The sequence below is a fragment of the Garra rufa genome, chromosome 15, assembly GCF_049309525.1.
Source record: "Garra rufa chromosome 15, GarRuf1.0, whole genome shotgun sequence".
Classification (NCBI taxonomy): domain Eukaryota; kingdom Metazoa; phylum Chordata; class Actinopteri; order Cypriniformes; family Cyprinidae; genus Garra; species Garra rufa.
The window spans coordinates 2742014-2768093 of record NC_133375.1 but is presented as its reverse complement, the minus strand read 5'-3'; the positions used below and the strand labels follow the sequence as shown (position 1 = coordinate 2768093).

General features: G+C 34.7%; 1 protein-coding gene across 7 annotated transcripts in view; it reads right to left on the bottom strand.

Moving 5' to 3' along the window:
* Nucleotides 1-25083, bottom strand: part of dbnlb (drebrin-like b) — a 44606-nt gene extending 19523 nt beyond the window's left edge. For 4 of the 7 annotated variants that reach the window (XM_073818680.1, XM_073818682.1, XM_073818683.1 and 1 more), the window contains exons 1-9: nt 24851-25083; nt 19616-19671; nt 15938-16050; nt 14201-14275; nt 12103-12249; nt 10266-10343; nt 7543-7694; nt 7053-7107; nt 1494-1565 (exon numbers count right to left, since the gene is read on the bottom strand). In XM_073818680.1, the coding sequence (XP_073674781.1) occupies nt 1494-1565; nt 7053-7107; nt 7543-7694; nt 10266-10343; nt 12103-12249; nt 14201-14275; nt 15938-16050; nt 19616-19671; nt 24851-24933 (831 nt within the window). In that variant the 5' untranslated portion in view covers nt 24934-25083. The remainder of the gene's footprint in view (nt 1-1493; nt 1566-7052; nt 7108-7542; nt 7695-10265; nt 10344-12102; nt 12250-14200; nt 14276-15937; nt 16051-19615; nt 19672-24850) is intronic. The other 3 variants (XM_073818681.1, XM_073818684.1, XM_073818686.1) reach the window with 1 other exon arrangement.
* Nucleotides 25084-26080: the final 997 nt, after the last annotated feature.

Genomic DNA, 26080 nt, shown 5'->3' with positions numbered 1-26080 from the left:
AGGCGGTTTGTTCGGTCGGGCAAGTAAATAAAAAACATTTTAAAAGTATCTCGAAGGCTGGCGGTCAGCTAGCTCGACCTATATTCATTATTATTATTGAGAACATTATATACAGAAAAAGGTAGTTTGACCTGTATTCTGCTACTGCGATTCTGTCTGAAGACGCAGTAACTTCCACAGAGGGAGGAAAAAAATCTACAGTTAGCAACTGGCCTTAGCCAAGCCCTATATTTAGTTTTTTTCAAGCTAAGTATCGCTAAACTTGCACTTCCCCATAGCTAAAAAGTTAAATCCATTTTACTTCTGCGGTACAATCCGAGAGAGACTCGCGCCAATAACAGAAAGCTGATTGGCTATTGCATGCTGGTCTCATTTGTAGTTTAAATACAGCAAATTATATTTGGAATAGTGAAATAAAGAACTACAACACCACGGAAACAACAAAAAGAGAATTTAAATGAGCTTTAGAGGTAGTGTTACATGGACATCGGAAAAATAAGACCTGTGTAAAATTATTTAAGACCTAGAACAGCGAATTTAAGACTTTTTAAGGCCTAAAATTTAGATTTTTAAATTTTAGACTTAAGACTTTTTAAGACCCCGCGGAAACCCTGCTCCATATAGTGGACTTCTATGGTGCCCCTTAGTTTAAACTTCCAAAATGCAGTTGAAATGCAGCTTCAAAGGGCTCTAAAGCAGAGGAAGAAGGGTCTTATCTAGTGAAACGGTTATTTTTCTTTTAAAATTAAAATTTATATACTTTTAAGACAGTTAGGGTATGTCGAAAAACCTCCATCTCATTTTCTCCCTCGACTTCAAAATCATTCTACACTGCTGTTTAACATTTTTTGTTAAGGTTTTTTTTTTTTTACTTCTTTGCATGTTCACTTTGCAAACACTGGGTCGGTACTTCTGCAGCGATGTTTGAAATGATTTTTAAAGTTGAGGGAGAAAATTTGAAATTAGAAAAGAGTTTTTCCAACATACCCTAACTGTCTTGAACTGGAAAAAATAGAGTTCAGGCAGAGCTAGACAAGACGAACGTTTAAGGTTAAAAAGTATATAATTTGTAATTAAAAAAAAATGTTACTCTAGATAAGACCCTTTTTAATTGGCTGGGATCGTTTGAAGCCACATTTAAACTGCATTTTGGAAGTTCAAACTCAGGGCACCATAAAAGTCCACTATATGGAGAAAAAATCCTGGAATGTTTTCCTCAAAAAACAATTTCTTTACGACTGAAGAAAGAAAGACATGAACATCTTGGATGACAAGGGGGTGAGTGCATTATCTGTAAATTTTGTTCTGGAAGTGAACTTCTCCAAGGCAAGTTGAGAGACAAAGAAGAGGAAGAGAAAGAAAAAAAATGCAGTCGTCAGCAGCCGAGGATACTGCCACGCTGTATAAAGAAAACAGTTGGGAAGTTATAAGAAAGTTGAAAGAGCACTGCTGTCCAGGGCCAGAAGAGACGTTTGATGATTCCTCTCACTCACGTTGGCTTTTTCCACCGACTCTCCGCGTTTAAAGGGTTTCTGTGGTGGCGGCTTCTTCTCCTCCTCCTCCTCCTGATGGACATCAGCACACTTTGACTCTCACACACTTCATTCCATTACAAAACCTAGTTAGCTGCATTTTAAGGTATCGTGTTCGATTATGCGGTCTTCTTTTGGCTAAATTCTAGAGCAGAAGTAAACGCTTAGAGAAAAATCAACCCAAGACAAATGTTAAACGAAGGTATAGTTTAACCAAAGATGAAAATTCTGTCCTTAATTACTCTTAATGAACCTCGTTTCAAACCTGTAAGACCTTTGTTCATTTTAGGGACACAAATTAAAATATTTTTGATGAAATCTGAGAGCTTTCTGATCCTGCATAGACAGCAACACAACTGACAGGTTCAAGACCCAGAAAGGTAGTAAGGACATTATTAAAATAGTCCATGGACAACAAAGCTACACAAATACTTTTTGTGCACAAAGAAAACAAAACTAATGACTTTATTCAACAATTTCTTCTATTCTGTGTCAGTCTTTGTCGTGGTGCTCTTGTAAACATGTCGATTAAAAAAAAAGTTGAAAAAATGTGTTATTTCTGTTTTCTTTGCGCACAAAAAGTATTCTCATAGCTTTATAACGTTACGGTTGAACCACTGATATCACATGGACTATTTTAACAATGTCCTTACTACCTTTCTGGGCCTGGGAATATTTCAGTTGCATTGCTGTCTATGCAGGGTCAGAAAGCTCTTGGATTTAATAAAAAAAATATCTTAATTTGTGTTCTGAAGATGAACGAAAGTCTTACGGATTTGGAAAGACATAAACATGAGTAAGTAATGACAGAATTGTCAGTTTTGGGTGAACTATCCCTTTAGTACATTTAATATAAAAAGGTACAGAAGACACCAAATTAACTAAAATGAACCATTTCACCAACTTTTTCAGTCGCCCTGGTTCTGAAAGTATTATCGTTTCCATATGGATTTTTAAAAAGTCTATGTTAAGTTATGAGCCATTAACCAAACCAACAGACTACGATGTGAATCCCAACATTACAAACTTTGATTTGCAGCAAAGACGTATTTGAAAATCAGATAAAAACTGAGGTAAAAAAAAAATTCCGTATGGGTGTAATTAGGGAAAAGAACTACAATCCCACAAAGCATTACAAAAATATTAACAATTAAAGGGATGGTTCGGAGTAGAATTGACTTCATTGCTATGCACTCCGAAGCCCATGTAAATACCCCATCCAAAGTTTTTTTTACCTTAGTCAAACATTTATGGAGATATTAGAGTTTTTCGAATTGCTTGTTAAAGGAGTGAATGGTACATGTGATGTCTCTCGTAAATTGCACCACTAAACGTGCAAGTAATCTTACCAAACTTGTACAGTAGTGTAAATAGGTTATGTACTCACAAAACGCTGCATCAGAACATTTGTAAGTCCACCATGAGTGTTTTAAAAACACGTTTTACCCGAGAACTACTAGTCTCAGAAACTACAAATGGCGACACGTCGACGTCACTTCCCTGGTTTGAAAAAAGCACGTAAAAGTCCTCCTACAAGCTGACATGCACACAGATGTAGTAGGAGGACTTTTACGTGCTTTTTTCAAACCAGGGAAGTGACATCGACTTGTAGTTTTTGAGACTAGTAGTTCTCGGGTAAAACGTGTTTTTAAAACACTCATGGTGGACTTACAAATGTTCTGATGCAGCGTTTTGTGAGTACATAACCTATTTACACTACTGTACAAGTTTGGTAAGATTACTTGCACGTTTAGTGGTGCAATTTACGAGAGACATCACATGTACCATTCACTCCTGTAACAAGCAATTCGAAAAACTCTAATATCTCCATAAATGTTCGACTAAGGTAAAAAAAAATTCGGATGGGGTATTTACATGGGCTTCGGAGTGCATAGCAATGAAGTCAATTCTACTCCGAACCATCCCTTTAAGAAATAGAAAACTATCGATTTAAAATTTGTGGAGATTTTATTGTGAAAAGTTATGTTTATTGCAGAATATGCATATGCACAAATAGTAATGGGAGACTATCGCAGTGCTTCATGGGTGTGGGTAGGGATGTCACTAATGATTATTTTGGTAATCGAGTAATCAGATATTTATAATACATTTTGAGGTAATAAAAATAAAAGTAAGCAAACAATAGGCTTTAAGATGACTTAAAATATGCATATAATAGCAGTGAGGTAATGATTGATTTAAATAAAGTATTAAAAGCAATTGCATATGGTTTTATATAGAGATGCAAAACGATTAGTCGCGATTAATCGATTCAAAATAAAAGTTTGTTTACATATACGTGACCTGAACCACAAAACCAGTCATAAGTGTCAATTTTTTTAAGAGATCTTTTAAAAGGTTAATAAATAAGCTTTCCATTGATGTATGGTTTGTTAAGATATTTCTGTAATCAGAGGGTGCAAAATAATCTAAATATTGAGAAAATCGGCATTAAAGTTGTCCTAATCAAGTTCGTAGCAATGCATATTGCTAAAAAAAAATTAAGTTTTGAAATATTTACAGTAGGAAATTTACAAAATATCTTCACGGAACATGATCTTTACTTAATATCCTAATATTTTTGGCATAAAAGAAAAAAATAATAATTTTGACCCATACAAATGTATTGCTAGCTATTGCTACAAATATTGCCATTTAAGACTGGTTTTGTGGTCCAGGGTCACATATGTGTGTGTACCGTGTATATATTTTATGTATACATTAATACACACACATACATGTATATATTTAAAAAAATATTTGTATGTATTGTATATATTTGCATGCAAACACTTGTATATAATTTATGCATTATAAATGATGCATTATATCAAAGGGCTGCAGAGGGCACCAATGGCCTGACTGTTTTTTTTTTGTTGTTTTTTTGTTTTTTACACTTTACAGCGCAATCTAATCCTTGTTTAATATTGACTAGACAACATTTAAGTCAAATGTCCACTTAATCTTTAATATTTGGCCATATCTTTAGGACAAAAATGCTACAGCCACTAATTTCTTGAATATGTGGACATCAAAACATGTAAACTCGAGAGTGAGGGTTTGAGCTTTTATTTTACAATCGCAATAAACAGTTAGTATATTTTAAAACATGATGTATTCTCCTGTGTTTGCATAGGTTTATAAATGATTCTCTGAGATGCATGTAAACAATTAAAGTGCATATTAAATATGCGTCGCATACATTCATAAATAAAATTCACAATAGTGTTGTGATTTATTATGATTTTGAGTTGGGTTTAATATATCATGCAGCCTTACATTTCATGCATTCTTGTCCGTAGAATGCGTCACTTCCGGTATTTTGCCGGTAACTCGATATTGGTAATTTTTTATAATAGAGTACTCAAATTGAATTGAGGTATTGTGACAGCCCTAGGTGTGGGTGGTGCTAAATAGCTAACTGCTAGGTGAGATTTGCTTGTTTATATTTTCTGGTGGAGTTTTCAATGGATACTCATGATTTTCTAAAAAAAATAATAATTTCTTAAATAATGCAGCCTGATGGCTTAAAAAAAAGGCAATTGATTAACAACCACAGAGTTTACAGTAGGTCTGTCTTTAAAGGTTTATAAGATATAATTTAAAATTTGGGAGAAATTATGAATTATTATTATTTTTACTTATAGAAGTGACTGTTGCACTCTATTAGAGTATTTTGTTTGTTTAGCAACATGCTACCACCAGAGTCAAGTCTCCTGTGCATGTCTCATCAGGAATAATATTTGAATGACACAATTGATTGTTTCAAATTGTTCACTTATTAAGTGCCTGCTTATATACACTGTTCACAAGGCTTATCTCATAAATGCGGGCTGTGTTTCAAAACCTGTTGAGATGTTAACCCACAAAGTGTGCTATCATGGTAGGTAGGCAATCACAACCATGATCTCGAATTTAATCAGCTGTGGCCCTTGCAGATCGGACCCTGAGAGCATATGTGTGGCACTGTCCCTTGTGCATATGGCCTAAATACGAAACCGCAGAGTGCATTTTATTTCACTTGGGCAGTGGAGAGTTTATTTTGGAAATGTGGTTTAAAGATTATCTATGCGGAGATAGAAGTGTTAAGAAGATAACTTAAGAACAGGGTGTTCAAAAAACCACACTATGCTAGAAAAAGGGAAGTCGCTGTTCATCACGTCATACTGCTCAACGTTAAATATGTGTATGTGATAGTAGAATTTTATCAAAACAATGCAGGTTTGCTATCGTGTTTATGCCAATATACATATACCTTGCAGAATCTGCAAAATGTTAATTATTTTACCAAAATAAGAGGGATCATACAAAATGCATGTTTTTGTATGAGGTTCAAACACTCACTGATGCTCCAGAAGGAAAAACGATGCATTAAGAGCCGGGGGTGAAAACTTTTGAACAGAATGAAGGCATGTACATTTTTCTTATTTTGCCTAAATATCATATTTTTTTAATTTAGTACTGCCCTTCAGAAGCTACAGAAGATACTCACATGTTTCCCAGTAGACAAAATATATTACATTTACTCTTGATCTTCAAATTCCAAAAGTTTTCACCCCCTAGCTCTTAATGCATGGTGTTTCCTTCTGAAGCATCAGTGAGCATTTGAACCTTCTGTAATAGTTGCATATGAGTCCCTTAGTTGTCCTCAGTGTGAACAGATGGATCTTAAAATCATACAGTCATTGTTGGAAAGGGTTCAAATACACAAATGCTAAAAAAAAAAAAAAGAATTTGTGGGACCTGAAGGATTTTTCTGAAGAACAGCGGGCAGTTAAACTGTTTAGGACAAACAAGGTTCTCATGAACAACTATCACTAAACAAAAACACAGCCGTGGATCATTCAGGTAACAACACAGTATTAAGAATCAAGTGTATGTAAACTTTTGAACAGGGCCATTTTTATAAACTCAACTATTATTTTCTCTTGTAGACTATATGTAAACATCTTTTATGTGAAATATCTCATACAGGTCAGTACTAAATAAAAAATAAAATGCATTTGATCCCTCTTATATTGATCAAATAGTTAACATTTTGCTGATTATGTAAGGTGCATGTAAACTTTTGATCTTAATTGTATCTGCCATTAACATCTCAAAAACATATGCTTTACAATTAATCAAACAGTCTCTTCCTGTCTAAATGGGTGATTTGAAGCCCAATAAACTACAAAATGGATGAGATTTTAATTTTAATGTTTTAAAGTGTTTCAAAGGGTTAGTAATTCTCTCTAGTAACACCTCCCTAAATATTTGTTTGTTTTGACCAGTAATATACCTTCAACAGTCTCTTTTCATGATTTTACAAAATTTACATCAACATGTTCGCAACTAAGAAGATACAAAAATAGTTGAGTGTGTTTTTGTGCTTTAAACATATTGTGGCTTCTCTACAGGAACCATGTCAGAACATGTCCAGAGTGGTGAAATGTGGATTTAAATAACCACACAGGTGTGTGTGTGTGTGTGTGTGTGTGTGTGTGTGTGTGTGTGTGTGTGTGTGAGAGAGTCGCTCACCCATTGCTGTTTCGGCTGGCCTCGATTTTCTGTCTCCTGCTGCTGCTGGTACTTCCTATAACACAAACACATGAGGTTTAAAATTAGCACTCAGTGGACACCAGTTGGCCAATGACCTTACATTAAATTGCAACATGGTTAAATCTAATTATAAAAACGACAATCTGAACCTTGTTGATCTCACTGACAGTAAATTCCAAAAATATAAAAAATTCTGTCATCATTTACTTGCCGTCATGTCATTCTGCTGAACACAAAAGATGGTCTTTTTTTAAAAATGTTGGAAACCAAACAGTTTTGGGTCAATGAATTTCCATTTTTTGTCAAATGGAAGGAACCAAAAAGTTCCACAGAACAAAGACAGTCATACGAGTTTGGAGCAACAGGATAGTGAGACAGAATAAACTATGCCAGAATTTTCATTTTTGAGTGAACTATACCTTTAAAGACACTCACACACAAGATGCTTATTTGCGCAAATGTTTCTGACCTTTGTTCATCTATCTGTGACGCCCTCTCTTTGGCTTTCTTGTCCCGTAACTCTGCCTCCTTGACCTCTCTGGCCTTCCTCTCTTTCTCTAGCCGCTGCCTCTCTTCTTCTGCCCTTCTCTTCTCCTCCTGAAGACGCTTCTCCTCATCTTTCTGCAAGAGACAAAAGCATTAGGGAAACCAAAGACAGTTCAAATATAAAAGGTAGAATGAAATACATATTTCAATCATGACAACTCAATAGTTTTATATATTAAAATGTTAATGTATTTGGCCTTGGCACACTAGATTTGCAACAGGCTGCTGCTGCAGAGCAAGTATGTACTTGCTGTTGCCAATATATACTCAGACCCGCTGCTGAAAGCATGTAAGATATGCATTCAGTAACATCTAGACAGGTGGTGCTGGGGGAGGTGGAGGGATGCTGCAGGAACAGCTTTCAGCAAAAACAGAAGCGGACAATTAAAAATTAAGACTTGTATGGCCAAATGTAACATAAATGACGTATTTTACTGAAATATGTTATTTAAAAAATCATTCGCCATTATTTCGATGAAGTGAAACGGTTGCACTCTGTGAGCTACTGGCGCTACCTGTTGCTATTTTTACCGCAATACTCAGACAAATAAAATACTGATGCAATGACCACAGCTACTGAACGAGCTTATAGGTGGCGATGGATATAAGCGTAGGCTTAAACCAAACACCGTACCATCAATTTTTCCCCATAAGCAGTCCAAACACCCCCCGGATATTGTGTGAAACCGGCGCTGAGAAACTCCTTCAGTGGTTGCGGCGTTATGACAAGCGTTGGCATGTTTACATCCTGCCAGGATGGCATTTAGCGCATTCTTGTCTCCGCTATTTGTAAGCTCTTTCAGTAGCTGCAATCTACTAAAAGTCTCAAAGGCATCAGGGCTAAAGTGGAGACAACAAAGACGCTGGTCTTTAGGAAGTTTTATTCGTCCACAGACATTTTCCCAGCAGTGAAGACTTACATTGCTTTTGTTGTTGCCCTTGGACTGAAAATTGCAACCAAAAGCCGCACAATGTGGCATTGTATCAGTATTTCATTTTCCGACTTGTGCTGTGGTAAAAATAGCAACAGGTAGTGCCAGTAGCTCACAGAGTGCTACCATTTCACGTCATCGAAATAATGGCTCCATAGTCAAAAATATGTATTAAACGATAAGAATTTTTTAAATAACGTAAATATTCCATGGGTTTTCTACTACATATTTCAGTAAGAGACATCATTTACGTTATATTAAGCCATAGAGGTCTTAATACCCGTGGCTCCCTTTAAATGTTGAACAAGCAATCTTATTGGCTGCAGAATCAGCAGAGGCCAATCCGCTTGTACCATTTAATAAATAATAAATTATGTAATTGCCAGAAGATTGCATGTAAATGAGCATGTGCAATCTAAAGTTATGACTGAACTAGATACATAATTGATCATTTATCTTCTTGACATTGTATCTATAAATTAATCTCGATTCTCTAAAGTCTGTAAATAAATATAGTTAAACGGAATATTAAAGGAACTGTATGTAAGCAATTTATTTCAGTTAATCATAAAATGGCAATGACATGTCACTAGACATTAAGAAATCATGCTCATTTCAAATACTTATATCACTGACAACAGTGGTCCGGCCAGGATATTGTCATTTAAAAGTGACAGTTGCAGCCCACGACTGATGTTATTGTTGTCGTTTTGTGTTTTGGTCTGAGGCCAAAGACTTAAACTACTTCATTCTGTGTGCATTGAATTTATTGGTAACACTTTACAATAAGGTTCCTTAGTTAACTTCAGTTAACCACGTTAGTTAACATGAACTAATAATGAACTGCACTTATACAGCATTTATTATTCTTTGTTAATGTTAATTTCAACATTACTAATACATTATTAAAATCGTGTTAACATTAGTTAATGCAGTGTGAACTAACATGAACAAACAATGAACAACTGTATTTTCGTTAACTAACATTAATGAAGATTAGTAAATACAGTAACAAATGTATTGCTCATGGTTAGTTCATGTTAGTTAATACATTAACTAATGTTTAGTTAATGAACCTTATTGTAAAGTGTTACCAATTTATTTAATACACGAGTTTCACAATTTGAGTTGAATTACTGAAATAAATCAACTTTTCCACAACATTCTAATTTATTGAGATGCACCTGTATATTTAATTTATACACCAGAAAAATCATGGGACTTGTGGATTATGAAGAACCATGGAGTCAAAAGGTTTGAAAACTGCAGTAATGTTGATTTTTGGGTGAAATTAACACATTCACTCTCAATCCATCCTAGGTGTATATAACTTTCTTCTTTCAGACAAATACATTAGGAGTTATATTAAAAAATGTTCTGGCTCTTCCAAGCTTTATAATGGCAGTAAATGAGTGCTGAGATTTTAAAGTCCAAAAAAGTGCATCCATCCATTACAAAAAGTGCTCCACACTGCTCTGAGGGGTTAATAAAGGCCTTCTGAAGTGAAATAATGTGTTTTTGTAACAAAAATATTCATATTTAAAACTTTACAAAGAATGTATTTGTCAGAAATAAGAAAGTTATATATACCTAAGACGGCTTGAGGAGTAATTTCCATTTTTGCATCAACTATCCCTTTAAAGGCTTATTTTGTAAAAAGGAAACTGCACAACATTTTGCAAACAGAAACTTTGAAGCACGTATGCTGTATTACCTCTGCTTGGGCCCAGAAAGTGTCTTTGTTGGTTTTCTTGATTTCAGACATGGCATTAGTCTTCTGGTAAACAGATCCCTGTATGGAAAAACAATGTGGTGGCAAATTATGACTAAGCCCAGACGGAATATTTAGACTTTGCATTTTCTTTAGTGGAAAAGTACTGTGGAATAAATCAGAACATATTCAGATAAAAAAAAAGAAAAAAAAGAACAGAGAGTATGACACTCTTAAAGCATACGTAAATTAGCCAAAATATTTAATAAACACCCATGCAAGTGGGTGGGGGATCTCCCACAGCTTTCTCTGGAGATCTGCGGGTGCAGATTCCATTTGGGCCTGATTATAACCAATACAACTAACGTCAAACATACCGCTATACAACAATACATCAAAATGACAATTATGCATTCACAATGTACTACAGATAAATGACTCGGCTGCATTTTACAGCTTTTAATTGCAGTTTGTGGCCACATTTAGAGCTCAGCAGAGAAATTATTCAAAACCACCATAACAGTTTCCAAATTCCGTGCATTCTGGCCCATTCCCTGTGAAACTCCTGACGCAGCATTTTGAAAGAGTGTTTGAGATAAACAAGCAGCATGCTGGCACTGACCCTGGCACCACTGTGCCATCATAGGACCTGTCTGATACTTTCCACTGCTGACCACTGACTAAACTTACCAAACATTCAAAAACAGCAGTTTTTTTTAGAAGCAATGCAAGAAGCAAACGAGATGATTACATCTTCTGAAGGAAATATGCAACTTATGTTATTAATGTTAATGAGTAGTATTTTACACCAAAACTACATTTTGATAAAATCGCATTTAAAGTTGTCCAAATTAAGTTCTTAGCAATGCGTAATACTTATCAAAAACTATATTGATATATTTAGGGTAGTAAATTTACAAAATATCTTCATGGAACATGATCTTTACTTAATATCCTAATTATTTTTTTATCATTTTGACCCATACAATGTATTTTTGGCTACTGCTATAAACATGCCAAATGTCTTTCTGACCCTTGGTATTAAATATGCTCTTTTTTGCTAATGTACCTTTAAGACTAATTGGGTACATGAATGTAACATTTTTTATACATTTTGCATTCAAAATGCAATAAAAATCCTTTTGTCCAAGATGCAATGTACAATGCATGTAAAAGAGTAATATTGTGAAATATTAGTACAATTTACAAAAAATGTTTTCTTTTAATATATTACAAAATTATATAATTCATTTCTGTGACGCAAAGCTGAATTTTCAGCATCACTATTACAGTCCTCAGTGTCACATGATCTAGAACCCTATGAAATTAGTTTAATTTTTTCCAAATTTCCATTTTAATTTTTTTATACAGTTTTAATTGTTAGATTAAATTTTATTATTCAAAAGCAATTTGATTTAAGTAGTCTTTTTGCAGCTTAATATTTACAGACACAACTACATATTATGTTTTGATTTACAGTAAGTGTACTGACCTACTTTTGATTTATTCATCCAAAGTCTGGCAAATTCTGTGACATTCCGCGTTAAACAGTACATTTTTATTCACCATATTCTGTGATTCTTTTGGCGTTTTCTACATCCCGGAAATCATAGGGCCCTACACGATCCTTCAGAAATCATTCTAATATGCAGATTTGCTGCTCAAGAAACATTATTAGTAAAAAATATTTTTCTGTAAACAGAAATCTTTTGTGACACGATAAATGTTCTTACTCAGCATCCTTGCTAAATATTAAAAAACTGCTTAAAGACTAGAAATAAAAACTGATCTGGACACTGCTCTGGTGTATTAAGGGCAAGGCATGTGTGCATGTACTGACCACAGGCCCCTGCGGCCCACTGTCTCTGAAGCGACTGGTCTCTTTGTGAAAGCTGTAGTTGGCTCCTGAGGCTTTGCCCACTTTCTGCATGATGGCTTCAGGCTCCACGTCCTCCTCCGCCCGGGCGTTTATCGTCACGTGAGCTCCCTGCAGAAACAGCTCTGTCAGTTTAGTCCCACACACATTCACATTCTCAAATCTCGACTTAAACATGTATACGAAACCATCAGACGGAAGCGTCAAGATTCACAGGTTTCGAGCGGAAAATGCCCACGCACACACTTACGTCAGTTTATTTATTAGCAACCTTTGGCTGTGTGTAAGCACTTACAGAACATAAACACGGCTAGCTTAGACAGACTACAAACAAACAAACACTTTCTAATGAGAGGAGGAGGCCTCCACCCATTTCCCTGTTTATACCAATGCGTCTGATGCAAGGCTGATGCAAGGAAGTTTGCTGCCGTAATATGGACGAAGCAGGCGGAGTAATATCACGCAGCGCCTGAAATTAGTTCCCAGCTAGGTTAGCATTTGCACATGTGCTGTGTGATATTACTGCGCCCGCTTCGTCCATATTACGGCAGCAAACTTCCTTGACTATTACGCCGGAATGGGAGTGTAGTTTCTAATCTTATCGGCCTAGAAAATTGCAGCTTTACATTTTCCACCGGTCTTAGTACACGATATAACTACAGAAGAGTGAAGTTTTAAACAGGACAAATATGGAAACTCGTTGGTCATTTTTGAACGCGATGCTATTGGTCTAATAGGATTCAATGATCTATGCTAAGCTATGCTAAAAGTGATATTGCCAGAACAGGAGAACGGCTGAATGGATTTCAAAACGGTAAAACTCAATTTATTAACTCGGGGGGTGTTGGAGAATGAGCCTATTTCCAAAAAAAGTGGAGTGTTCCTTTAAATCAACAACAACTTTTCTCTCTCATCGTCTCCCAATTAACTATTTCAAGCACTTTTATCTCCAAGGGGTTGATTCATCTAATTCAGCATGATAAGGAAAATCAGCCTATTTCATTTCTATTTAAGCTCCTAATTAAAGGGACAGTTCACCCAAAAACTCACCCTCATGTCGTTCCAAACTCGTAAGACCTTTGTTCATCTTTAAAACACAAATTAAGATATTATTGATGAAATCTGAGAGCTTTCTGACTCTGCAAAAACAGCAACACAACTGAAATGTTCCCACTACATTTCTGGGTCTGGGAAAATTTCAGTTACGCTGCTGCATCGCTTTAATTCTCATACTTCATTTAACACTAAGCATTTGAGGTAAATTATGCAAGTGTTTACATGTTTTTAGCTAAGTCTAAAGGAGGAGAAGGTGGAGAGAAACTATAATTGGTGTTGTCTCCAGCATATTAATCTTATATTTCAACAATATTTAATATTAATGATATTCTCGAATTGTTTTTAATGATTATTTTTTACTAATTAATATGGTTAATATCTGATGCATCATCCAGCTACTAATCAACGGGAAGCTAATATTTAATGTTAATAATAATTAGATTTTTGATAATAATAAAATGATTTTGGAGTAAAAGCAAAATCAGATCATTTTGACCCATACAATGTCTTTTTGCCTACAAATATACCTGTGCTACTTAGAGGTGTTCACTTTCAGAACAAAAATGTACAGATAATGTACTCAGCCCTTGTCATCCAAGATGTTCATTCGTTTTTGTCATAAGGAAATTATATTTTTTGAGAAAAACATTTCAGGATTTCTCTCCATATAATGGACTTTGGTGCCCCGAGTTCGAACTTTAATATCAGCCCTTAATGTGAAAGTGAATTTCTGCTTTAAATCTGGACCAGCCATAATTCTATTTTAGATAGAGTGAGAGCCTGTGGTCGGATGTTGTCACACTATGCATAAGTACCAAAGTAAGCCAAACCAAATGTGTGTGGATATAGCCCATGATGTTATATCCTGTTGTGAGAGTCTAGCCTGCAGAACGCAGTGCTGTGAGTCATAGTCAGAGTTCACCAACCGTTAACTAAATCTCACGCAACCAAACACACCATTCACAATACTTACACACTGACAAGAACAACAAAATAGCCTAGTTACCTTAAGAAAGTTAGCCATGGAGCTCACATGGTTTGCACATTGGCCTTTTCTGGCATCTTTAACACCCTCACCAGTCTGAAAAAAAAAGAAAGAAATGTCAATACCTTTGACATTGTTGCAAACATTCAGGGTGGCCAATGGCCAAAATATAATAATTTTTTAAACACTATGGTAATTGCATATATCACGATGTAGTTACTTACACCTATTGTAAGTAAATCCAGTACCTACAGTATGTCACAAAAGTGAGTACACATCTCAATATTTTGTGTTAGCACCATTGTCATCTGGCACTGCCTTAATCATCGTGACCATGGGATTGACCAGAGCTGCACAGATTGTTGCTGGGATCCTCTTACACTCCTCTATAATGTCATCACGGAGCTGCTGGACATTAAAAACATGGTGCTTCTCCACCTTACGTTTGAGGATGCCCCACAGGTGCTTAATAGGGTTCATAGGGTTCACACTTGGCCACCCCATCACCTTCAGCATCTGCTTCCTTCAGGCAGTTGTCATCTTGATGGTGTGTTTGGGATCGTTATCATGTTGGAAAACTGCCGTTCGGCCTAGTTCCTGGAGGGAAGGCATCATGCTCTGCTTCAGAATGTACAGTACATAATGGAATCCATGTTTCCCTCAATGAACTGCAGCTCTCCAGTACCAGCAGCACTCATGCAGCCCCAGACCATGATGCATGATGCTTTTCTTAGATGATACTTAGATGTTTTGTCTTGTTTCCAGCCAAAATATCTAAAAATTCTTGAATCAGAAAGGATTTTCTAGACAAGTAAAAATTATTGTCTTGTTTTTAGTAAAAACAAGTCAAAATTAATTGAGTTTTTGCTTAAAACAAGCAAAATACTCTGCTAATGGGGTAAGAAAAATAATCTAGTTGTCTGCTTAAAATTGGCAGATTATTTTGCTTGTATTAAGCAAAAACACTTACCAAAAACAATTTTTACTTGTCTAGAAAATCCTTCCTGATTCAAGAATTTTTTGATATTTTGGCTGGAAACAAGACAAAATCTAAGTAAGAAAAACATTTTTTCAAGTGCATGTAGGCAAGACACAATTTTCTTGGTACTCCTCACCAGGGCATCGCCACACATGCTGGACACCATCTGAGCCAAACAAGTTTATCTTATAGTCTCATCAGACCACAGGACATGGTTCCAGTAATTCATGCTCTTGGTCAGTATGAGAGAATTGTACTTAAAGCACCAAATTTGAATTGCTCTAATACAAGATACACAACTTTGTATGGTCCTGTCAAGCAGACAAAACCATGAGTTTGCATGGTTAAACAACATACATACTGCTGTTATCACTTAGGGGGTACTTACTTTTGTTGCCAGCTATTTTGTCAATAATGGCTGTATGTTGAGTAATTTTCAGGGGAGAGCAAATCTATACTGCTATACAAGCTGCACATTGACTACTCTAAAATATATCCACGCTTAATTTCTATAGTATTGTCTCTTGAGAAGATATGCTAAAATGGTTGCTGAAATGTAAGGGGTGTACTCACTTTTGTGACATACTGTAAATAAAATACACCATCATGTGTCCAGTCCTTCTTATATAGGAGAATAGTATTTGGTAAACCGATTTGTTACATACTGTACATTTGACAGAGGCACTTTACAATGGCAATAGGGTTAGTAAATCTCAAGGGCAGTTCTCTGCAGTTCTTACAAAATCAATGTGAAGAGTTACAGAAACCTTGAAACTCACCCAGTTGATGAGGACGTATTTGGGAAGGCCGGAGTTGGGGTCTTTAACACGGCAGAAAGCGTACATCACCTTGCCGCTATTCAGCTCCTCGACTAACTCCTCCAGACCACCATCTGAAAACACACACACGTTCACATAACAAGTCATGCTGTCCTCCTACAATTACTAGTAAGTTCAAGTTTAATATGTAAAATAAACATTTTTACATTCGGCATTAGCGAGTATATGTAACAGAGTCAGTCACCAGTTGGCGGGTAAAACGGTTACGGAATATAACAATGCAATGTAGTGAGAACAACAGCCAGTTTTTAAAGAGGTTCTCCGTTTCTGATGTAAGCGAATACCGGTAAAATGTGACCCTGGACCACAAAACCAGTCATAAGGTTAAATTTTACAAAACTGAGATGTGTACATCATATGAAAGCTCAATAAATAAGCTTTATATCGATGTATGTTTTGTTAGGATAGGACAATATTTGGCCGAGATACATCTATTTGAAAATCTGGAATCTGAGGATGCAAAAAAATCGAAATACTGAGAAAATCACCTTTAAAATTCTCCAAATTAAGTTCTTAACAATGCATATAACTAATCAAAAATTACATTTTGATGTATTTACAGTAGGAATTTTACAAAAAATCTTCATGGAACATGATCTTTACATAATTTCCTAATGATTTTTGGCATAAAAGAAAAATCAATAATTTTGACCCATACAAAGTATTTTTGGCTATTGCTACAAATATACCCCAGCGACTTAAGACTGGACTCATCGTGATTAGCTGTTCTGTCATAAGCGACAAGAGCGAATCATAGGATACAAACGATAGGTTCAGAGCAGTGTGATGACAGCCAGCTTGTCTCTAGACAACGTTCTAATAACTTTTACCTGAGAAGATGTTGCTGCTTGAATTCATTTCCCTTCTTTATTCTTTCCCGAGAATGTGGCGAACATACCTCGGGTTATGCTGTCAAAACGGTGCAGGCAGTGAAGCATAAAGGTTGCATGTTTGGCTGTACGCATACATTAGCATAAATTCTTAAATGACCGTAAAGAGCTAAAAAGTGAAACTTGAAGTCTGTCATTGATGTAAATTGAACAAAAAAAGAAAATAAGGAAAAATCACTCGACTGCTCTAGCTGCTGATTAACTTTTGTAGCTTGAATAAAAAACAATCTGTATAGTTTATGCAAATACAATTTATAGTTTATGTGAAGATTGTTTTAAAATCACTTCAGTTAAAAGTTGTTATCTAGGAGTGAGATTTGTCTCAAAACACTTTTGTAAAACACACATTCAGGCTGAATTTTGCTGATATACATGAATATGCGCACCTACCGATGATCCATTGCAGTATGTAAAATCTGTAATCTTTATCATTTCAAAGTAAAGATTTAAGGACGTAAAATAAACTATTTGAAATTATTTGAAAACATTCAAACATTCAGAATATTTATGTTGTTTTTAAGTTCTTTTGTTAGAAAATAAATGTGTAGATTTCATCATTTGGATTGCAAAGTTCAATGCAGTTTTAGCGTTAATTGTTCAATCATGCTCTTATAAATGTTATTACAATGCTACATTTTAAATAACATTTCTCTTATAAATATTGAAAAAAATATCTATTTTCTCTAAATTTAAATGAACTGTAGAGTTTGACTAATTTAAAGCCTCACATAGCCCATTACTTTGTTTATAACACAACTGAAACTTTGTTAATTTAATATATATTTTATATAAATTAATATAATATTAAGTAATATATTGGGATTCCCAACTTTTCCCTTTTCTGTTAATATGTGACCCTTGACCACAAAACCTTAAGTTTTAAACAGCACAGGTATTTTTGTAGCAACAGCTAACAATATATTGTACGATTCAAAATAATTTTTGTCTTTTATGCAAAAATCATTCAGATAATAAAGATCATGTTCCATGAAGATATTTAGTACTCTCCTACCGTAAATGTATCAAAACTTAATTTTTGATTAGTAATATGCATTGCATAGAACTTAATTTAGACTAATTTAAAGGTGATTTTCTCAATATTTTTGCATTTTTGAGCTGTATCTCAGCCAAATATTGTCCTGTCCTAACAAACCATACAATTGAAAGCTTATTTATTCAGCTTTGAATAAATGTATAAATCTCAATTTCACAAAATTGACCCTTATGACTGGTTTTGTGGCTCAGGGTTACATTTAAATATCCTTGGCCTAATTAAAAGTCACTGGTTTTTAACTGGTTTGAATGCTAATTATGAATGCAAAATGTGCTTGTATTTTTGCCTTTCTGAGTCTGTTGGGAGCCAGTGGAATATAAGATTCTGATACAGTCAAATCAAAATGTATTCAGACTAGGGGTGGGCGATATGACCTAAAATTAATATCACGGTATTTTTCATCTTTTGAATGGTGATGGTATATCACATCACGGTATTACTTTTTTTTGGTACATTTTGAGAGGAGTAGCCTGTCCTGTCCCTTTAGTATGTGAATAAAGTTACTATTTTTATATTATAATAAGTAAATGGTAGGTATCCTTATTAAAAAGAGACATGGGAGAGTATTATGCATTCTCAACATATTTATTTAGCAAAAAACCTAAAGATCTTACTTAGTGTACAACAAAACAAAAATTATTTTTTTATTGAAATTTAATTTCTGCAATATTTAAAACGTTTAAATAACTGGGGGAAATCAACCCATGGCAACAGTTTAAAAGTAGACCAATTCTGTGGGGAAAAACGCGGACTTGGCAACCCTGCATCCAACACGAGCTGCTGGAGTTAATGTCATTGCACACATGAGTACGAAATTTTCGTCCGAGATTTTTGCACGTAAAAAAAAAATACAGGTTATGTTAATCGAGTTTACACACTGCCTCTGAAACTTTGATTTTCTGCATTTTCGCATCCATAATAACCATTTTGATAAGGATGGCGAATATGAGAAAACTAAAAAAAAAAAACGCATACGAAAATCGGACTCAGTGTACAATGACCTTTAGATTTGACTGATCACGGGTCGAAAGTAAAGAGAGATGACAAACATAGACTGGAGGATTTGCTGCAATCTTGTACTCACTGACAAATATCTGTTATAAGATGTGCTGCTCCTGCTTCAGTCTGTGGTGTAAAAAGGACCAAATTTTTGGTCCCAAATTTTTATGAATTTTACTGTTAGCCCATTGTATGAAGTCTTTTTGGGTATAATATGTCACAGTTTACTTTATTTTGCTATGCTCACCTACATACATGAACTATACTGTTCTGCACCCACTAGTAAAAAATTATATCTGGTGTCTAAATATTTTTTTGTTTTGAATGTAGCAATTTGAGCACATAAAAACCCTTTTTTACTATTGTTAAAATCTGTGTTTATTTACAGTAGGCCATCTCTGCTTCCTTCACACATGTAGGAAGAACACTGGATAATCTTTAGATGAATCTCGGCCTGTCCTTGACAGTCTGCCGGGTCAGTGCACCGTTCATGCGATTAATACAAAGAACACACTGTACTGCAAAACAGTCGCTGGAGGCTGAAGATGGATGTACACTGACACTGTTTGCTTTAAACAAACTTTTGCTTTTGTTTTTATACACTACATACCACATGATACTAGTGTAAATAACTGTAATTCACTAAATGAGTCTCAACAGCAAAAGAAAACCCACCTCCTTTCTCTGCCAACCGGATGTCATTGGTGTTTCCCTCATAGGTGAAGAGAGCCCTGCAGCAGAGACATCAAATGTGTAAAGGCAATGCATTATGCAAGTATTAAACAGCAAGGTCAATGAAGATTGAGGGCAACATGGCTCAGTCATTCAAACAGTGATTTTACTTTCATAATCTGATGCATTTCCAAGCAAATCAGGACTTTCCATAAAATTAAGGTTACCAATACCCTTACTATCTCTCTGGGCCTTAAACATTTCAGTTGCATTGCTGTCTATGCAGATCAGAAAGCTCTTGGATTTCACCAAAAATATCTATATATATCAAGCTCGAAATTATTCATGCTCCTGGCAAATTCTGACTTAAAGTTACTTTTATTCAACCAGCAAGTTTTTTTTTTTTTTATTAGAAATGACACAGATGTCTCCCAGAAGATAATAAGACGATGTACAAGAAGTATCATTGTGGAAAAAATTACTACTCATCTTTTATTTACATTTGAACCAAAAGTGGCATGTCCAAAATTATTCACACCACAAACCAACAGCAGAGAGCTTCTGTTTTTCACCTGTTGAGTTGATTAAAACAGCTGTTCCCAATGAATCAGGGTAATTAGGATGCTTTAGAACAGCTTGGACTATTTGGAATGGTATAGAACTTTGGATTTTCCCAGAGACTTCGACAGTTGGCAAAGGGTATGAATAATTTTGGACATGCAACTTTTTGTTCAAATGTAAATAAAAGCTGAGAAATATATATATATTTTTTCACAATGATGCCTCTTGTACATGGTCTTCTTATCTTTTGGGAGAAGCCTGTGTCATTTCCGGTCAAAAAAAAAACTTGCTGGTTGAATAAAAGTCAGAATTTGCCAGGGGTATGAATAATTTCGGGCTTGACTGTATTTCTATCTATAATTTGTGTTCTTAAGATAAATGAAGGTCTTACGGGTTTTGAACGACATGAAGGTGAGTAAATAATGACAAAATTTTCGTTTTTGGGTGAACTATCCTTTGAAGACCTAAAAGAAGAAATAATGTAATACAGCACCAGAAAAGTAAATTATAGAGTTAAATAAAGGGCTATTTTCGTTACTTTAAAAAATAAAATAATAAAATACAAACAAATGAAACACAACTGAAACAGTTACATGATAAAAGACTCCAATAAACAATAAAAATGAGAAAATCTTTGTTAATTATAATATCTTTTATATAAATTAATATGCTATTAAGTAATATATATTGGGGTTACCCAACATTTTTCTGTAAGCCCTTTGACATCAAATATTGATTTGAAGGACAGAATGAAAATTTTCTGTTAATGTGTGACCCTGGACCACGAAACCTTAAGTCTTAAATAGCACAGGTATATTTGTAGCAATAGCCAACAATATATTGTATGGGTCAAAATTATAAATTTTTCTTTTATGCAAAAACTCATTATGATATTAATTAAAGATTATGTTCTATGAAGATATTATGTATATTTCCAACCGTAAATATGTCAAAACTTAATTTCTGATCAGTAATATGCATTGCTAAGACTTTATTTAGACACCTCTAAAGGCAATTTTCTCAAAATGTTGATTTTTTTGCACCCTCAGATTACAGATTTACAGAAATAGTTCGGCCAAATATTATGCTATCCTAACAAACCATACATAAATGGAAAGCCTATTTATGATGTATATAAAAATAATAATAATAATAAAATACAAAAATACAAACAAATAAAAGACTAATTAAAACCAAAACAAAAAATGAATAATTATACAAAAAAACTAAAACTTTAACTCAAATCAAAATAAAACTGGAAAATATAAAAAATAAAAACTAATTCAAAATATTAAAACAATAATACACAGACGACACTAAAATACAGCACTCTGAAAACTGAAAAGCATCATTACAAAGCTCTTAAACGCCTCTGAAAGGTCTTTAATATGAAGCAGATATCGAGGTGGCCCCGTGTAAACTCTGCTCTGATTCTCTCTAAACAAAGACACTTGTACAGCAAGGAAGCTGTGTCAACTTCCTCTTTGAAACACAGGGCCCAAGTCAACAAAAGCCTCTTGCCTGTCAGAAATAGGAAGTGCCGTAATGAGGAATAAGAACTGCGGCAGTTTTATTTCTAGAAGATCTCACAGCTCGATACTTCTGTAACATTCACACTCTGTTGTGGTTTGATATGGAATTGAAAGTCAGAATTGTTAATACAAAGCTGCTTCTTTAATAGGAGACGTAAGGTTAAGCCTGTTCCTTCCAGGGATCTGTGATGACTCATCAAAAGCGTTGATTTTGTGACATTTGGTCTGTCAAAATACCCTGAGCTCTTTAATAGCGAACATGCATTATCTCTCAGCAAATTCCTTCAGCAGCAGTAGCAGCCTATCATAAACTCCTCTTATCTGTTTACAAACCACTCCTGAGTAGTGCTTGACCAGGTTTTTTAAAGGCCAATACAAATTTCAAACAGACCAGAAAAATCCAGCAGTGACTACAGCAATGAAAATACTTCAGTACAAGTTCATTTACAAAAGAGTTAGATTTAATGATTATGGCCTGCTTTCACAGACAGGGCTTAGATTAAACCAGGATTAGGCCATAGTTCAATTAGGACATTTAAGTAATTTTTATAAACGTGCTTAGAAAAACACTTTACCGGTGTGCATCTTGAGACAAAACAAAGGCACTGATATAATTTAAGATCAGTCAGTGCAAGTTTCTTTCAGTTGAAACAGCTCAGACTTACATTTTAGCCTTAGACTAGGCTTAAGCCTTGTCTGTGAAACCGGGGGTACATGTAATCCAGCATAATCCAGGAACTAGTCATATGGGCCGTTCAACAGAATTGGTGCAAACTGCTGTCCCACAACCAAAAAACACATTTAAAAAGCATTTAAGTATTCAAATCATAGATGTTTACTAAGATCCTTCTATTATCTATTGAAATCCACAATATTATTTCAAATATCAGTAAGCTTAATATACATTAAATCATCATTTAGTGGGTACTTTCAATTGGGAGGAGGCTGTCCCGAACCCTAACCCCTACAGTTTAATTTATAAACACCATTTTTCTATATTAGGCACAATTTTTTGAGAGCTATTCCACCACATTTAGTTTTTTTTTTATATATGTACCACTGTTCAGAACTGTGCTATCTAAAATTGTCACTACTGAAACAGTCACGACCAAACCATGTCATCATTGTTTCGGTAGAGACAAAAGGGAACACATAATCCTTTATTTGGGGGGGGAAAGAACAACATTTTAATACAGTTATGGACATTTTTTGTATTTTAGTATGGTTTATTATGCAAGTTAAAACTTGCTACCAAAACATTACTGTCATTATGTTTTGTCTAAAAATAACGTATACTGAATTATTAACTAAAATGTTGTGATAGTTTTTTGTTCAATGTATATTCAAACTAACGAATCCTTAAGTTTGAAATCAGTATGATCAACTTTTTGAGTTTTACAAAGAAAATTCAATGTAATATTGTCAATGTTATTGATTTATCAATGTTATTGATTTACCTCTAAAGAAATGTTAATAAAATAGCAAAAGATATATTTACAATGTAGATGTAAGCATAATCTTAATAGGTCACTACAACCCTTTTTATTAAATGATATATTACTGTGCTTCGGTAGTTACAAATTTGGGAAGAGGATAAATATTCCAAAACGTTCTGAAAATACAATATGAGAATTAACTGCACAATTACTAGAAATGTGCAAATTGGATATTATACAGTTTGCATACACACATTTTTTTCAAGACGTTTCTTTGGACCCATTTTGTAGAATGGCCCATGTATAATTTTATATTCAATAAAAAGCCTTGTTTATTTATGAAATTACATGGGCTTAAAATATAGAGTTTAAATAAATAATTTTTATAAAATCGTTTTCTTTTTTATATAAATTATTAATAAAATCGAATTACTTAAAAATAGACACAAAATTAATTAATTAATATAAAGGGGAACAATTTTCTCTCTTATACAAGGCTAAAAAATATTAGCTGTGAGTAATATTATTACAATTCAAAAGATCTCTTTTGTATTTTAATACGTTTTAAAATGCAAATTAATTCCTGAATTTTCAGCAGCCTTTACTCCAGTAATGCCACCATTCTAATATAACGTTACTGACTTGTTTTGTTGAAATCATTATGATGAAAGTAAAAGTCTTAGTTTTCACCTTGATAAATTTAATGCATACTTGCCGAATACAATTATTAAAAGGAACAAAAAGCAATCCATTAAAGGAAAATGTCCCCAAACGTTTGACCGATAACGTAGATATTATTTTTACCCATTCGCGAAACTCGAGTCACTGTATTTGTGCAGCTTTTCCCAAATGATGTCAACTCTCTGGGTAGGATGAGTGTAATTAATGTAGGCCATTTATAATCACTCTTCATTTCTGAACCGTTCATGACCCAACTTAAACAGCCTCCTCTCAAGAGCATCCAACGCATCTCGCCCTCATTTCCACTTCTTGAAATTAAACTTGCTTACATTTCAAAACATAAAGCTATTGGACTTTGGTCTGGTGGGAACCTGTCAAACATTAATACCATTTCCGTATGATTTGACAGTCTGTGCACCACTTACACAAGACAGAGGAAGTCTCTTGCGGTTCTCTATACAATTGGCATTGACACTCATACATTTGAGGTAACATTCTGACTACAAAGAGCAATTTTTAAGTGGATCAGAAGCTGCATGTAAATTGAGTCTCAAATAGTAGGCAGGGATTTGTCAACCCAGAAGCCATATATGGAGAAAAACTACAGGAAAATAAGGAGGTAGGAGTGGTTCAACATGAGTACTTCTCAAACCCCATGTTCTCCAAAAGTTAGGATGCTTCTGAACTGATCAACTGATCTCATTCAAGCATGCAATTGAGGTCAAAGCATATGTACTATTTAATATAAACCTCATTAGTTGGCCAGAAAGCAACAGTGTGTAACTGTGAGGAAATTATTTTTGCAAAATTCAGTGTTTTTGTGCATGAGGTGTGAATGGATGAGGGCACACGGATAATCTCACTAACATCACAAACGGTCATTGTATTCATGCAAATGAGCATTAATGTTGATTTATGTTGTGATACACACCTCTAGGGCGTTTGAAATGCCAAAGGAGCCGCTAACATGCTAAACATGAGGATGTCAGTGAGTGTAACAGAGACACAACCCTTGAGTCACTACTCACCAGTTAGTCTCCGACTTTTCATCCACCACCTCCTTATAGGCCGCGGTAAGAGCTGGGCCGTTTTTACTCAGGTTCACAGCCATGATGGGCAAATCTGCGGGTATTTAGAACCGTCCGACGCCGGGGACAGACGTTGCAGTGAACTCCGGGAGTAACGTTAGATGGGGATCTCTCGGCTCTACGCAGACAGGAAGCGTGCAGCGCCACATCACGTAGACCTCACTCCTCCCTGGAGCGACATTACGAACCCTACTATGGTGAAGGCGTAGCTCATGAATATTAATCACGCTCAGCGAGGTTCGCCCAGTACGCCTTTCTGATTGGCTGCAGAGCTGACGCTAGAATGTCAACGCGCCAATGGTGACTCGGTGCATGAATATTAATAAGGTTATACGGCTTCTGAAGGTTATCAAGCAATTCTATGGCTAAAGCCTTTGTCGTAGTAGACTTTAATAAACCAAGCAGCAACGACATCTGCTGGACAAGCAAGAAAGTCGCATATGAGGGCTAAGGTAACATCCTAAAACGTAAAATAATAATTTGACTAACTTTTGTGTTCAGATAATCGAGGTTCTGACGAAAACAAAAATAGCTTTAACATTTTAAATACCTTAAGACAATTTCTTAAGACAAGGGATGTATTATAACATTTACAGTACTGTGCAAAAGTTTTAGGCCACTAGAATTTTCACCAGCTAAAAATGGTTTTATTTATTTTTTATTTTATCTTTTGCTGTAGTGTGTCAGTAGGAAATATCAGTTTACATTTTAAAATATTCATTTTGCCATTAAATGTAATAATCCAGTGAGATTTTTGTTTTTATTTGTTTTTGATTGTTGTTTGTACTCAACTGTTTTAAATATTGATGATGATGATGATAATAATAATAATAATAATAATAATAATAATAATAAATGTTTCTTGAACAGCAAATAAGTATATTTGAAAAAATTATATTTTAAAATATATTCAAATAGAAAGCAGTTATTTAATAGTAAAAATATTTCACAATATTACTGTTTTTGCTGTATTTTGAATCAAATAAATGCAGGCTTGGTGAGCAGATGAAACTTAAACTGAAAACAAAAACAAAAGAAACAAACAAAAAAAACTTTTGAATGGTTGACTTTTCTCTTTTTTCTTTCTTTTTCTTTTTTATTCATTTCTTTTTTTTTTTTTTAATTTACCCCAATTTACCCCCATGCTAGTGTATCATAAAATATTAAGCA